Source organism: Lycorma delicatula, chromosome 3 (genome assembly GCF_047948215.1).
Source record: "Lycorma delicatula isolate Av1 chromosome 3, ASM4794821v1, whole genome shotgun sequence".
NCBI lineage: Eukaryota > Metazoa > Arthropoda > Insecta > Hemiptera > Fulgoridae > Lycorma > Lycorma delicatula.
The window spans coordinates 3892275-3908260 of record NC_134457.1 but is presented as its reverse complement, the minus strand read 5'-3'; the positions used below and the strand labels follow the sequence as shown (position 1 = coordinate 3908260).

The 15986-nt window shown below is 29.1% G+C and overlaps 1 protein-coding gene across 1 annotated transcript; it reads right to left on the bottom strand.

Annotated features, from left to right (window-relative positions):
* Positions 1-475: 475 nt before the first annotated feature.
* On the bottom strand, positions 476-15651 carry RpL24 (ribosomal protein L24). The gene is made up of 6 exons (XM_075359373.1): positions 15505-15651; positions 15324-15399; positions 13240-13325; positions 4818-4979; positions 3091-3151; positions 476-588 (listed from the first exon to the last, which is right to left on the bottom strand). The coding sequence occupies exons 1-6, from the start codon at positions 15507-15509 to the stop codon at positions 514-516; spliced, it is 465 nt and encodes a 154-aa protein (XP_075215488.1). The 5' UTR covers positions 15510-15651; the 3' UTR covers positions 476-513.
* Between the last annotated feature and the right edge of the window lie 335 nt (positions 15652-15986).

The following is a 15986-nucleotide window of genomic DNA, read 5'->3' as shown; positions in this document are numbered from 1 at the left end:
TGTCTCCCTCCAACCACTAATATTCATAATAATTCGACCTTCTTACATAATTTAATTTTAATGATATAAAATGAAGAATAACTTTACCTGAGGATGGTCAAATGACGGAAAGAACTAGAAAAGAGACTGCGGACGAATTGTTGGTAAGGTTGTATTTCATTTAATTATATATAGAAAATATTATATACCATGTTTAAAAAAAAACTTAGCAGATAAATGATCAATACCTACTTAGGAATAAAAGATAATAATTACTTATCATGGCTGGTTAACTTCACATTTACTTTTCAGCCGTAAAAGATTAAAACCCGTTTGAAAAATACACATCTAATTCTGTTTATATTTAGTGATAGGTTCTGGAACACTATCATTTATTTTCTTATGAATTAAAAATGTTTTGTAGCCTCAGGCCAACTAGACAACAAACGATTTTGTTGTTGATTGAATGATTTAATGATAATAATAAAACAAAAAGAACAGTTTTAAAAATATTTATTTAATTCAAAATCAGAATTAACGTTTTCCACCAACACGAGGAGCAGATTTTGGTTGCACTTTGGCAGCCTTGGCTTTAGCAGGAGCCTTGCCCTGCAACAGAAGAAATAAAATATACATTATTTATAAAACAAAATCAACAAGTAGCAAATAATTATATATAAAAATTTACTTTCATAGTAAACAAGAGGAAAAAGAAAACCATCAAAGTCCAATAACCTACAATATTAGCTACTTTAGTGATGACAGATTATATGTAACATTTTAAACAATTATCTAAAGATTAGAGAAAGTAAAGAATCTATTTAGTTCGATACAAGTGAGAAAGTCAATTGACAAAAAGAAATAGAATATACATTTTTATTTTATATATTATCAGCGAATAATACTGGTTTAAGCACTGTAAGTGCTACACATCTTGCTGAATAAGATAAATCTCATCAATCATACACCTTCAGTTATAAAACTCAAGTGATTCTGAACAATTAAAAAATATTATACAATAAATTATCACCTGTGAACAAAATAAATCAGATATCTAGTTTACTGATCACAGATATGTATGCACTGACATGCATACATATACCAACATGCACGCGTTTCACTCCTTTTTTCATTCAAATAAACAATTTTACTGACAGCTTTATCCACTGTTGTTTCTTTTTTGATTATTTATTTACACAATTAACATCTTTTCAAGTCATCTACAGAAAGGGGTTTAAAAATTTTATTGCAGTAAATTTTTAAAATTTACATTTTCTTTGCTACATAATTTTTCAGTAAACCAATAATGTCAATTAGGTTTAGGTAAAAATGGAAAGAAGCAAGCCTTAGAAACACATATCTGCAGTAATTCAGCATAATTTCATAAACTGATCTGATAATGTCATAACTAAGCAAATTTGTTTTTTTTTTTAATTCATTCCAGGAAAGGTTTTGTTTTAATTTACACAAAACAGAATGTAACTGCTTCAAAAGAACCTTTATTATAATTTTTTATTACATTGGATGGTAAAGTAAATTACATTTGAACAAATAAAGCCATGAAACAAGGATGTTATCTTTTTTTAAACATATATTTAACATAATGTTAAATTTACAAGAATTTACTTATTTTATTACAAAAAAAAGGAATTAATATTTATATATTTAGTCGTAATATTTAGTTTATATAATAAGATAAAGTAAAATATACAGAAAAATTGAAAAAGCAGAATTGTTCAAAAATTATCTGAATCATGACATCTATAGAAAGTCAAGGGCAAAACTTGAGACATTATTAGCTGATACTAATAATACCTAGGATAAACAACAACCAAGGAAAGTGTAATAAAAATATTAAAGAGAAATTTGACAAGTTTTAAAACAAATTCAGAATGTTATATACCAAATTTTAAGAAATAAAGTTACAAGTAATGATATGGCTGAAATATAATATTTTGCTACGTAAACACTAGTTCATGCAAAACTTGAAAATAAGACTGCAGTAAAATCCAGTCGACTGAAAATAACACCTAGATTTACATTAACGGAGAGGGTATAAATATCAATATACGTAACAAGAACCATGGATATTTTCAATTAAAAAACTGGAGACATCTGTGCCATCGCTTGACCAGAACAAATGCTGAAAATATTAATAACAGCACACACATATTCTGATAGGAAAACTAGATACTAACTAAAGCTTTTGGCAGTCTAAATTCTATGTCCGGAAAACAAAAGGAGTCATGCACACTAAATATGCCAGCTAGTGCCCTAATAAATGTAACCGCTGATGTGTATTGATAGCATGTCAACCTTTCCAGAAGGACCCAGATTTAAATACTGGTCAGATATATATATATATATATATATACTGTACCAATACAAATTAATTTATATTTAATAGATCAACCCAAGTACAGAATAATTGAAATAGCCTACCTACATAAGCAGAAGCGCTTTCACAAAATTAATTTGCATCAGCTGCATCATATTCATATTCATACATATATATATTTTTTTTAAATCATAAACTCACAATACACAATATCATAACACTTATCCATTTATATTTTATGTTAAAATTTGTTACATTAATTAAATTTTATTAAAACTTTAATTTACTTTATACTTTAAAAACTTATATAAAAATTTAAAAACTCTTATTTAAATTAAAAAATTTAAATAGTAATCAAAACAAGATGTAAAATATAAATTTTAATTAATCTTTATAATCTAAACATAAAGATTAATAAAATTGATATTAAAATAAATTTTTTTTTTTATCTATTAAATATTAATATATATGCAAAAGTTCAACAAGGTACCGCATTGCTGTTTCTGCCCCTCACCAAGTAATTAATTTTTCTACTTAATCTCTGTTATCTGTTTTATTTCTACTTATGAACAGAAATTGGATAATATAAATATACATTTAAAAATTAATTAACTTCATAATAAACACAATTGTATCAACAGATAGCTGCAATGAAAAGTTAATTTTTACATAAATACCAAAGCAAAAAGAACATAAAACACGACTTGTTTCTATAAAATTAAACATTACTTAAAGAAAACAATTTATATAATTAATTGCACAAATATTAATACCTTTGGAGCTGGAGGAGGTTTCTTAGCTGCTTTTGATGCTTTTTTCTGTTCTTTAGCGGCACTATAAAATAAGAATTAAAAAGATCTTTAAATTGAGAAAAAAGTTTATTTGAAATATATAAATAATAAAAATTAAATAAATACAAGATAAAAAAAGTGCCACTTTGGTATGTTATAGTATAGTTACAGTCTATCATCATTATGAATTCTTAAAAAGCACTTCCCACCTAATTTGTTTTATGGTAAACTAATATTATAAATTATATACATATATGTGTAATGCTAATTAGATGAGGTTGGTGAGTGAAGCCAGCATTAAGTTTGGTTTAGTAATGTTTCTGTGAACTGAACTTCATATATCAACAAAACCTAATCAAACTTAACCTAATGCTCGCTTTGCTTGCTAACCGCATCTAATTAACATTAAATATACAAATTATACACGTGATGGTATGGAAGACTGCATGTACTGTAGCGGTAACCCCATGATGATGGTAGACAGACTTATATAAATAACTGGGTTTTTTAATAAAAAAATAAAAATAATTCTCTCACATCAGATTTTAATGCTCAACTTATAGCTAATTAATTATTACCTCTTGAAAGATGATTACACCATGATCAAAAAATATTTTCTCAATGAGCACAAAACAATGCATTAACAAAGAGACCCTTAAGATAGCACTGTATACAGTTTACTAATTACAAGTTATAGCTTAAGAATTTCTTTATATATACAATTTCATGGTCACAATAAACAATTCACATTAATCATAAATAGATAGAATATTACCTGTACAAAAATTTTAAAGATTTACTTTAGTCATAAAGTAAATCTTTATGACTTATCAATGACTGTTGTTTTAGCCTTAAAAAATTGTTTTGTTTTATTTTTGTCTGTTTTTTCTTCAAATATCACCATTTTGGAAAAATTAGGTTTACTAATAATCTACTTATATTACTGGTCCAATCAATATAAGAAAAAATCAACTTTGTTACACAATCTTATCTTGTTTTCCAGTTTATCTTTAAAGGAAGAGTCTCAAGATTTTGTCTTCTTATGTTTAAAACCATCTTATAAAAAAAAATTAAGCGAATGAGACAGATATTTTTTTGCATGCCTTCAAACATAGTACCCGCCCAAAACGATTTTGTGCATGAATAACAAATTGAAAAAAATTGCACTTCCATTATAGTGAAGTGATAACAGGTTAAAAATTATGACAAGAATTTTACTTTCAACACTATTCAACTGCTAAAAACTAGCAATCAATTTTCATTTGAGTAATGTTCTTCAATATCCAATTAAAACACTACTCAATTTTCTCAATTTCCCTAGTTAATGCAAATTTTGTTCTCATTCTATCTACAGACTCATGCTAATTTTTCACTTTTGTTAAGATGTAATGAATCTTACATGTATATAAACCAAACTCACTCAAACTCTGCATTAGTAAAAGCAAACAGCTATGATGTAAACACAAAGCAATCTTTTTTGAAGATATCACTATTTTCAAAAAGGGTGTTTTAAACATTTTTTTCTATAACCTCCTGATGAACTGACTTCATTTTAGCATTCAGTTCATTAAAATCAATTAGGTTTTTCAAAATTATAAACGCTACATAATTTGAAATTCTGACGCTATGCAAAATATTGAGATATGCTAACAAAAATTATTGCATTACAATAATAATCTGATGCGTAAATAACTTTTTTTTTTAATTACCGAATCGCTTGTTCTCTCTGTGCTTTCCTAATTTCAGGTTTCATGTTTCTCTTTGCTAAGATATCAGTAAGAGATGCTCCAACAATAGCCCGCTGAAACTTCTGAGTACGTCTTGTTCTCTTTTTCGCCTGTTCTTCTTCTTGACCTTTCTTATGTTTACGCCTAGGACAAAGAATTATACCATCCATCACATAAATTAGAACAGAAAAATATCAATTGACATATCTACAAATTATGATTAATCTTAGTTTACAACAGATTACCCAACTGGAGGCTCAGTTATGCCTGATATAGTGCATAATAAAGAGATAAATTTTATGCTTATCAAAGCATCTCTTTATCAGGAATATTTTAACTTGATCAAACAATTTTTTAATCATCTAGCATATATTTATAACATGATGGCTGATTACATATTGAAGTGGAAAGCGACAATATTAACAATCAAGTGCAAATTTAATTACAGTATTTTAAAAGTAAATTAAAATGCTGGTAACTTAAGAATTATATTTCAAATGCTAACTAGTACAACAAAAGTATACTAGGAACATCAAGCGCATTCTCAAAATTTAGCAGCATTAAAATGTATATTATTCATGATTTATTACATATTTAACAATTAAATAGTAATTTAATAAATATTTTTAAAAAATGTTGAATTATTTCGTCTGCAGCAAAACTGGTAAAATGAGGCTGAAACAAGAGAACAAATGTTACTATTAATATACAGTTTCTCAAAAATAATTTAAATCGAGAAAATTTAAGAATTTAAGAGGAATCGCAATGTAGAGAATAGAAACGGGTAGAACAAGGGAAGTTATTGGATGACATCTAATACATAATTATGTTGGTTCTAGAAGAAAGCAAACCGAACCACTGATCAAACACCTTAAGGATTATTTTTAAAGTGCAGAAGAGATGAGCTATAACTAATATTTATAGATCTTGAGAGAGCGCTTTCTATTCTAGACACAGAATCAATATGAAATATCTTTCACCTGACATCCCAATGATGACACTTAACCTCAAAAAAGAAACATTTAACCTTTAACTGTTTGTTAAGACTGTACACTCAGGATTGATGTAAAAGCATTTCAAATGAAAGGCGGCATTAGGAAAGGATGTACATTATCACTTCTTGACATTTTCAAAATCAAACAGATGGGGCTTTAAAGAAGGTAAACAAGAAAAAAAGGAAAAAATAATTGGCAAGCATGCCGATAGACTAGAGGATTTTTGTAATGATCCCACGTAGTCCCAATTTGATAAAGGAGTAAATTTCAAATGAGGAATCACTTGCGTTGAGTCTAAAGTAGGGTGGCCAACCGTTTAGAAGCATCTGTACAATGCAAAATTTTAATAGGCATGTTAGATGCAAGGAAGAAAAATCATGTCATGTGATGTTATCACAATAAATAATCACATGAAATGATTGCTTTTTCTTGATTTGACTAAAAAAGAATATGTATTTATTTACCTTTTGAAAGATGATTGGAATTGTTATCAGGCCCCTGGTTTAAATCCTACAGAATAATAAATTTAAAAACTAATTTTATTATTTTTTAATTTTATAATTACAAATATATTATTATTTATTGTAATAATGTAATAGTTTACTTAAGAGTGTACATATTTCAATTTCATAAATGAATAATTGCCTTCTTAAAAGTACGCCTTAATGAGAAGGTTGAAACTGTATTTCTTTACATAATTCCACAAAGAATCATTTGATACCAATATCCAAAAGCAATTACTTAAAACTTTCGTCCATTAGGGAAGATCTAAGAAAGTTTTTTTAATAAATTGCACGATAGAAAATGTTGATTCATTTAGATAAGTAGACCCAATAAAAGTATTTTAGTTTTATTCCATTATTTTTTGGGAATCAACAAATTTCCAAAAATTTTTGTCCATGCAAGGCAACCGCATAATTTTTAAGTCTATTATTTCCAATTTAAAATTTTCAGCATTTATTGCTAAATTTATTCAATTCTGTACTTAAAGTAGAAATGTCAACATTTTCATTGGATTTTTAAAGAAACAAAATCAATTCAAAGCAGTTTGATAACCGATGAGATTTTTCTTTAAAAATTCATACTCAAAAATTTATTTGTTTTTCTGGAGATATTTTTGTTAATTTGTGAAAAATGCTTCAAAGAATATTTTTGTAGCTGTGAACTCCAAAGAGTTAATTTACCTTTAAATGCTTTAATAATAGCACTTTATACAAGGCAAATCTTTATTTTCGATTTTAAGTTCAAGGTTTCATTTCTGACAAGTGCCAACCAGAAAAGCTAATTCACCTATCAGAGAAAAGTCTTTCATAACATTACAGATCTTCTTTTGTTCTAAAAATTGTTTAATTTTAGCAAAATCAAATTAAGAACATGATCTAGTATACCCCCCCCCCCCCCAACTTCATGCTGAAGCAGCTAATTTCTACGTATGATTACATAATAGAACTGAGCACCTTCATCTTCTAATAGTTTTCAAGCCTGTGCTGTTATGGCGCAACTCTTATTAAATTCATAATTTCAGTTATGGGATCTAAACCATATTTAAATTAAATAATTCAAATTTTTAAATAAACTTATAAATCCTTTGTTTTTATCAATCATCACTGGAACTCAATCAGTTGAAAGTAAAAATAATTTATGAGAAGGTAGTTTTCATTCTAAAACAAAACTTTTAAAATTTCATGGATATCTTCACCTTTTTTTCTTTTTGTCACAGCTACAGATAAAACATTTCTTCTTTCACTGTATAGTACACAAAAACTATTCTTACTATTATTATTTAGACATCCCTATTACATCTTAAGATTCATCCAGTTTAAGTAAATATCAAGAGAACCTAGCTAAATCTGTTTGAAATTGAACTTTTGACATAAGCAGATATTTTAGCCAGTCTTCTTTTCATTGTTATCCATGATAAATGCAAATAAATAATTTATTGCAGCAAGTATTTCTCATTTGTTAGAGAAAGTATCAAAGACTGAATAGGAGTCAGATAGTAAAACACCTTTAATAATTCCCCAACTGAATATAATTTATTTTTAATAAGAAAGTATGCAATTTTAAAGAATCCTACAGTAACACAATTAGCGATTATGATTGTATCTTTTTAAGCAAAAATTATAGAGTATAAATTTTTCTTCAAATCTTCTCTTTTCTAATATCGCTTCCATTTATTATCAAAGTCCTTGCTCTAATTTAAAATGCTTTTCAATAGTATATATAATTTTGTTACACTGCAACTGCATGAAAGATGTAGAGCGTTTCTCCCTTTATTTCCGCAATATAATAATCTTCTATCCATTCTTTTAGGAAGTTTTAAAGATGAGAACGCTTACCTCGATCCTTTTTTAAACATGTTAGTAAAATTAATTTTTTAAAATTTTAAACAAGTCATTTTTTACCAAAAAATAATTATAATAAATTCATAAAGAATAATCATCACAAATAAGCCGGTTAAGTTTTCCTACTTGGCATAATTGTTAGACTAGTATTGTCAACTTTTTAAATTATCTGGGTGGAGTAATAAATTATTATACATTGTATAAATGAACAAATATATGTATATTTGGTTAAAATTTAAAACCGGTTGGGATCATAGTTAGGATACCATATTTACATGATCATGTCATGGGCACTTAGAAAACCAGCACAGGGGCACTTGCACCTGTAGGCAATAGGTTGAGGTTGGCCACTCCTGGTAAAAAGGATGAGGTTGGCCAGGAAACTAAAATTTATTTCAGTTCTAAAATCTGTCACATACACGTGTGAGTGCACGCACACAAGTGTGAATGTGTGTGTAATTTAATGAGGATTTTTCAATAATTAAAGAAACAAATGACCGTAGAAAAACTATTATATTTATTCAATGACAAGGAAAATAACCCTACTTTTCAACGTAATATCTGGTGGCTACACTGAAGCACTTGTCCCATCTTTTTCTGTTTTCTTATTCTTGTAGTTAAGAATTGTACACCTTTGTGTCTTGAGCCATTTTTGTATTCAATTTTTGATTGCTCATTATTGCCAAATAAAACACTTTTAAGAGGAGCAAATAAAAAACAAATTGTATGAGATCGGACTGTAAGGTGAGTATGGCAACACTTCTCAATCCAACTTTTTGAATACCTTCAATGTCTTTTGAGCAGTAAGAAAGCATGCATCATTCAGAAGATTATGCTTTTGAAAGAACTGGGACAAAAGCATCATAAAATCATTGGGAAATTTTTAACCTCCAGCACCCACTATTAGTACAGTAAATAAATTTACTCATTCCATTTTTTTTTCTTCTTTTTTTTTGTAAAAATTCCATTTTATAATAAAATTAATGTTTCAACAGTGGTGATCAAAGTATTATAATAAAATTAATGTTTCAACAGTGGTGATCAAAGTAATAAACTTCATGCTTAGGCACTACACTGCCAAATGCAATTATTACTTTTTTAATATCGTACCAATACACTGTCTGTAATTACTTCTCACATCAAACAATATCCAATATTTCATTGCTGATATCATATGACAAAAATTATTATTTTTTATAAAGAGGTGAAGGGGTCAAATAATAGACTGCACCAAACATTAATCATTAATTAAAATTTTTTGATCATATTATGGGCACTACCACTCAAAAGCGCCTGGAGCATGGACTGTTACGAAAAGGTTTTTTTTTTTAGAGAACACCACTACAGTTGCTCAAATATGTTAAGATAGCGAATATATACTCGTATGGCAGAAAAAACATACAGCAACCAACTTGTTTTATGAAATTTTAACTGAAATTGTAGCCTTTTCACAATCACAATAATTAAAATAAGTAGGTAAACTGCATAAATATTTCATAATTGCACGAAACATTATTCATACTAAAGTTGTATAGTGACATTTTGGTGGTGTATGGTAACAATTTTCAAGGCATTTCAAATTAACAAAAAATATATACTTTGAAAAAAGACTTTAGTACCAAAAATTCATGTTCAGTTTCTTAACTCTTCAAAAATTCCTGCTGGGTCATTCCATATCAAATCAACAATAAATGCACTTCTCAGATTCATGTCCAGTAAATCAAATAGAGTTTACAGGTTTGACTCTACCCATGAAGCGATATAAACAAATTTTTTTCCCACATTTTTCAGTCGCTCAGTTTTTTGTGTAAAACCTCCGTAAAAAAAATTAAAAAATTGCAAAAAACAAGATATGGGTAATTACAAAAGAATAAATTTCTCAGCTCCTATAAGAGATAGAGATCTCAATTTGGTGTCACTTTAAAGCTCTTTGAACGGGCTTTCAGGTGATATATCACTTGATAAGGTTTGTGATTAATTCAAGGTCACCAAAAATATTATTTGGCCTTTAATATAAATGTGTATTTTTTTATAAATTTGAAGCAAATTTTTTTGCTTCCTAATGCGTTGTGCACTGGTAAACATTTCATAATGGGATGACGTTAAAAAATAATTTTCTAATAACTAGGTACAGCAGCATATTCCAACTGTTCTCCGTATGTGGCAATTTGCTAATTGAAATTCAATCGATGAAAACCTTCCCCTTCCAGTCTGGATCACTTTAGGCAGAGGAGTTCCATGTCATGATTGCACTCCTAGTGCCAGCAAAAAAATGTACAAGTTTCATCCTGTTGAGACAAGTAAAGTAATATTCAGTCTGGGTGTACTCCTCCCCAAGAGGATTGATCATCAATTAAGTGATGCAAAAAATTTTTTTTTTTCAGATTTTTCAGTCGCTCTTTGTTAACTGAGCCTTGCCTTTCTCTACAAGTTTGGAGTTTTATGACTAATTCATCACAGCCTTGGATCAGAGTACAGTGACCAGCATGGAACCATAAACTTCTACAGCTTCAAGTAAAATTACAATCCATTTGAAAAGTCAAGTCATAATTCCTGTAAGAAAAATCTGAGAAATGTAAGCAAGAACCTTTCTTAAACAAGGTTACAAAATTTGTAATACTTGCCACAAACAGTTAGAAACATTTGCTAAAAATAATCCTGAAGAATCTACTTCTGAAGAAGAATTTCAACAATTAGATCCTTTGTGTTCCCATAAAGAGATCAAGCTGTAAATGCTCGGAACAAAAGTTTGGTTGTTTTAAATGAATCACCTATTCAGAAAAAACAACCACGCGAGAGAAAATACCCTCAGGAAAAGCTTAAGAAACCAGCAGTAGTGTTCAAAAGCAAAATATTGAACACAGATTCAGATTCTGAACAAGATGTTATTCCTCTCTCCTCTGATCATGAAATTATCAACCAATTGAAGGAACATTTTAATACTACAGATGATACGAGCATCAGGAAGTAAATTTGATGCTTCCTAAAAGCTGGACTTTAAAAGGCATTCAAGATGTATTTGGAGTATCAGACTACACTACAATGAAAGCTAAAAGCCTGGTTATAGAAAAAAGTATCGTGCAACGTCCTGATCCTAAACCTGGTAGAATATCTCTCAAGACATTAGTCAAACCTAATGAAGAATTCATCAGTATAATTTTTGAAAAACTCCTGAAACATCTTCAACACTGATTTCTTTCTAGTCAACAGTCCAGTTACCAAACCCATCTGAAGCAATCTCTGAAAGAAGATGAATATCTTGTAATCTGCGACTTTGCTGAAAACTATTCATTCATTCTCCAGGATGGAGCCCAAGGTTTCTACTGGAACAACGCACAGGCAACAGTTCACCCCTTCAAAATCTTTTTCCAAGATCCTACAACAATAACATCGATGCATACACCTCTTGTTATAATTTTTGACTGTCTCACACATGACACAATAGCAGTGCACCTTTATCAGAAATATTTAATTGGTTTCATGCATTGATCTCATTTTACCACAAAACCAAGCCTGATCTATTACTACAGTGCTGCCTCTCAGTACAAAAACAGACTGGGATCAAAGCAGAGTGGCATATTTTGCCACATCTCATGACAAAAGTGCATGTGATGGTATGGTATGGGAGGGGCTGTTAAAGGACTTGTAACTACAGCAAGTCTTCAAATGACCCACAACAACCAGATCATGACTCCAAGACAGTTATATGTCTGGGCAAATGGACATATTGAGTTAATAAATTTCTATTATAGTACAAGTGAACAGCATAAAGGAGAACAGGCTTTGAAGAGTAGGACGATGACGGCAAGAACTATACCAGGTATCTGAAATTCCACTCTTCTGTTCCACTGAACAAGAATCAGGTGCAGGTGAGGGTGTTTTCATTTTCTAACAACTCAATAGCAGCAAGCACAATAAATATTAAGGATGATCTTGAATTCACAGAAATGACAGAGTTCTTAATCTGTGTGATGGACACTGGTGGTTAGGGTGTTCTTCTAGACTCAAATGAGGATAATCAAACAGCGAAGATAAAGTTCTTACATCCACATGGACCTTCAGCTTCTTTCCAATACCCAGACTTTGAGGATGTTCTTAATATACATAGTAGTGATATTATTTCAAAAGTAGATCCCAGGGTAAATCCAACAGGAAGTTTATAACCTCTCAAAGAAAGAAGTGGAAAATGCTAACCAGAAGTTGTAAAAAGAAGTGTACACTGTGTAATTCTGTAAATATCTTTGGAAAATTATAATCGAATTGCAGTTAAGTGGCGAGTATGTACAAGTTCATTATTTTACTTGACCATGATCACATCACAACCCCACTATGAATTTTTAATCACACGTACAATACATTAGAAAGCAAAAAAATATTCTTTTGTTATATAACTATTAATGTCAAAAACTCTTGCCAAATGATATATCACCTGAAAGCCCATTCCAAGAGCTTTAAAATGACACCAAATTGAGCTCTGTAACTCTTACAGGAGCTGAGAAAATTAATTTTTTATAATTACCTGAACCTTGCTTTTTCAATTTTTCACTTTTTTAGGCGGTCCTACACAAAAACCTGAATGACTGCAAAATCTGGAAAAAAATTTTTTTCCATCATTTTATAGACGATCAATCCTGTGAATTTTTGAAATCGGTGATGGTCAAGTTGTAAGGATTGTTGATTTGACATGAAATGATCCCTCTACAGAATTTATAGCTGTAAAGAATTAGTAAGATATCCACAATTCCTGAATTATAAGCAAGCATTCATACATATATATTCTGATTTACATACTAAGATTACATGAATGTGATTCACAGAGCATAAAAGGATACAAAAATAAACTTACTCTATGAAAACTCTTTTAGTGTAAACTTTTTGTTCAAAACCCTGCAATTTTAAATTCTAGAATCGAAACTTAATGTGATTTTTTGCATAGGTTAATTTTCTTAAAGTTATAACAAAGATATAAAAAGTCTTATTAAACACAGATTTCAATCATTAATGTAATATTCTTACCAACAATGTCATGCTAATAAGCTATCAAGCATATTTATAATTACTTACCTATATAATACCGTCCATGTTACTTTACGAGGATTCCTCTTCATAAGATGTGATGATTCACATTTTGCATTAAGGAATGTGAAAGTCTGTAAAGAAATAAAAATGGCTTTATCACATGAAAACATTAATGAAAAATGAGTTAAAAGTATGAAGTCATTTCATCAATGTTTTTTTTCCTCCAGAAGGTAAAAAAATCAATATTTTAATTTAACATTAATATAATTAAAACATGATTTTTTTAAAGGGCAATTCTATAAAGATTGGCAGGTATAATAAAGTTTAAAAAAGAAGATATTTGATATTTCTGTTGCTCTAATTAACTGACAAATGCAGAAGTGATACTAATTGCTATTTCTAGAGCAAAACAATCTTGATGTCAGAGAACAAAATTCAATTTTTAAGAAATTTTGTTAGCAATCATAGCCAATGCATAACATAATGGTTTTTCAATGCCAGAAATTTTTCTATATACAAATTATTGAACAACAAATTTTTCAGCTTTGTCTATAATAATAAATTACAAACTACCAACTATATATATATATATATAATTACCAACTATACATTTAGAAAAAAACTATTCTGAATGCTTTTTTTCTAATCTAATTTTTGGAGTAACAGGGTTATTCCAAAACTAATCCACCCTGACAATCAAAACTTTTCTAGCGTCCCCCAAAATGTTTAAACTAGCCATCTGTTAAAAATAATTGCAATTGCTGTTTTTTGTTTTTAAGATGCGCTCTTAAAAACGGCAATTGGGTCAATCCATTTAAGTAACCCAAAAAAAACAAACTGGTTGCTTGACCAATTCAAGCCCATTTGTTTCCTACATGTCCAGGATCTTAAAACTATTTTTTTTAAGCAGTTTACCTGTGGCAGCTATTTTTGTTAAGATGAACACACTTATTTTTGATATTGTAAGGGTTTACAGAAAAAAGCATAACTAAAAAACTATTGATCCTGGAAGGGTGAAACAAAAAGCAATTTATTCATATTTTCTCAAGGTAAAAAAAATTACAATTGTATCTATACAGTTATGTATAGCATATTTAAGATAATATAATAATTAAAACAAAGCTTTCAATTGAAATTACAATTACATTAATGTGAATGATGAATCTGATGAGCTTTTTCTGCAATTTTCTGTGGGCCTTCTACCGCCCTTGAAGGCCTCCAGTGCCCACAAGCGGGCGTTATCGCCCACTTTGAGGATAAATGGTGCACAGCGACAAGATGTCATAGGTAACAAGATGCCAACCATTAGTCCAGCAATCCATACCTATCTTGTGCTTTAAAGAGTAATAACATATATACCTTGTAAGGATGTTCCAGGCTTTTGCTTACTTAATCACATGTTTAACATCTGGCAACGACTTCAGAATTTAATGTTACTGATACTAATTTCAGCAGCAACATTATAGTCGCACATCAATTTAATAGTAGCTCACAAGTTAAAATATTATCTTATGACTCTACTAAATAGAAATTACGTAAATGATGCACAATAATAAAAGATTTCTTTACCCCTTGTATCGATATTTGATCAAATTTTTATTGCACAACTTGAACTAATTTTAATACCCCATTTTCTTTCACATCCTCTCACATTAACTTTTAATTATAAAATCACAACTGAATTATAAGAAGGGGTTTAAATTTACATGATACCAGTACGATGACCAAAACGGTTAAAATGAACATTAAAAAAATATATAAATAAATTACAGTCACTTCACAATAGCTACATTTTCATAATCTAATGAAATCGTAACTTTGAATAACATACTTGCAACAACGACGAAATTACAGACAAAAACACAAACGGCGAAAAGTAATGCTATCTTCAAAACAAAGTAAAGCAATATACGACCATACAATTTGAATTTCAATTAGTAGGGTAATTTTTCTGTATTTTAATTCTGAAATTATCACAAAAAAAACCTACATATAACCTGGTAAACATCTTATTTTACGTAATTTAAAATATCCAACAACTTAAGTCTTCTTGTAATTAAAATTATAATATAGGAATAAATAACAATGATGTATGCTCAATTAAATAAAATAATATATTTGTGTATTACCTTTCCATCAGTTTTGACCATGGTTTTTCCATGACCAGGATATATCTTATATCCACTGTACGCGCAAAGACCGATCCTGCAAAAAGAAAAATACGCATGATTTAGATAATTATACAAAAATGTCTCAAACTTTTTGTTTACTATTCACGGATTAATAATCAAGAGAAGGATCAAAACTTACTTCATGATGATTTTCAAGTATAACCTAAACGCAAAGGAAATGAATCAACCAACGGAAGCGTGTTCACGTACTCGCAGCCAATGCATTCACGCATTAGTAGTCAAAATTATTGCTTTACGTTTTCGGCAAATTAATTACTCTGAAATTTTGATTTGAAAATATTTTTTTTTGGTGAGAGTTTAAATCATATATTAAATCACCGGTCGTGTAATTATATGAACATTTTCTACTACTGCGTTTCCATATGTGTTTCATTTAATATGGATATATTACATATCTAATATATAAAATAATTTTACTTAAATTTTTTATAACAAATACTGATTCCAGTGGTAAAAAAAGTTAAATTGATGATTGTTTATTTTAATTATTAGTTTTATTCGTTGAAAGAAAATGTTTGAATAATAAACACAGAAACAATTGATTGTACATTGTCCATTCGTCACCTATTACACGCGCGAATTTTGATTTGTTTGTTATTA

Coding starts and splice junctions, on each gene's coding strand:
- RpL24 (XM_075359373.1), bottom strand. Junction 4,980..13,239: donor ACATGGACGGTATTATATAG/GTAAGTAATTAT, acceptor TCTTTGTCCTAG/GCGTAAACATAAGAAAGGTC. Junction 3,152..4,817: donor CAGAGAGAACAAGCGATTCG/GTAATTAAAAAA, acceptor CTTATTTTATAG/TGCCGCTAAAGAACAGAAAA.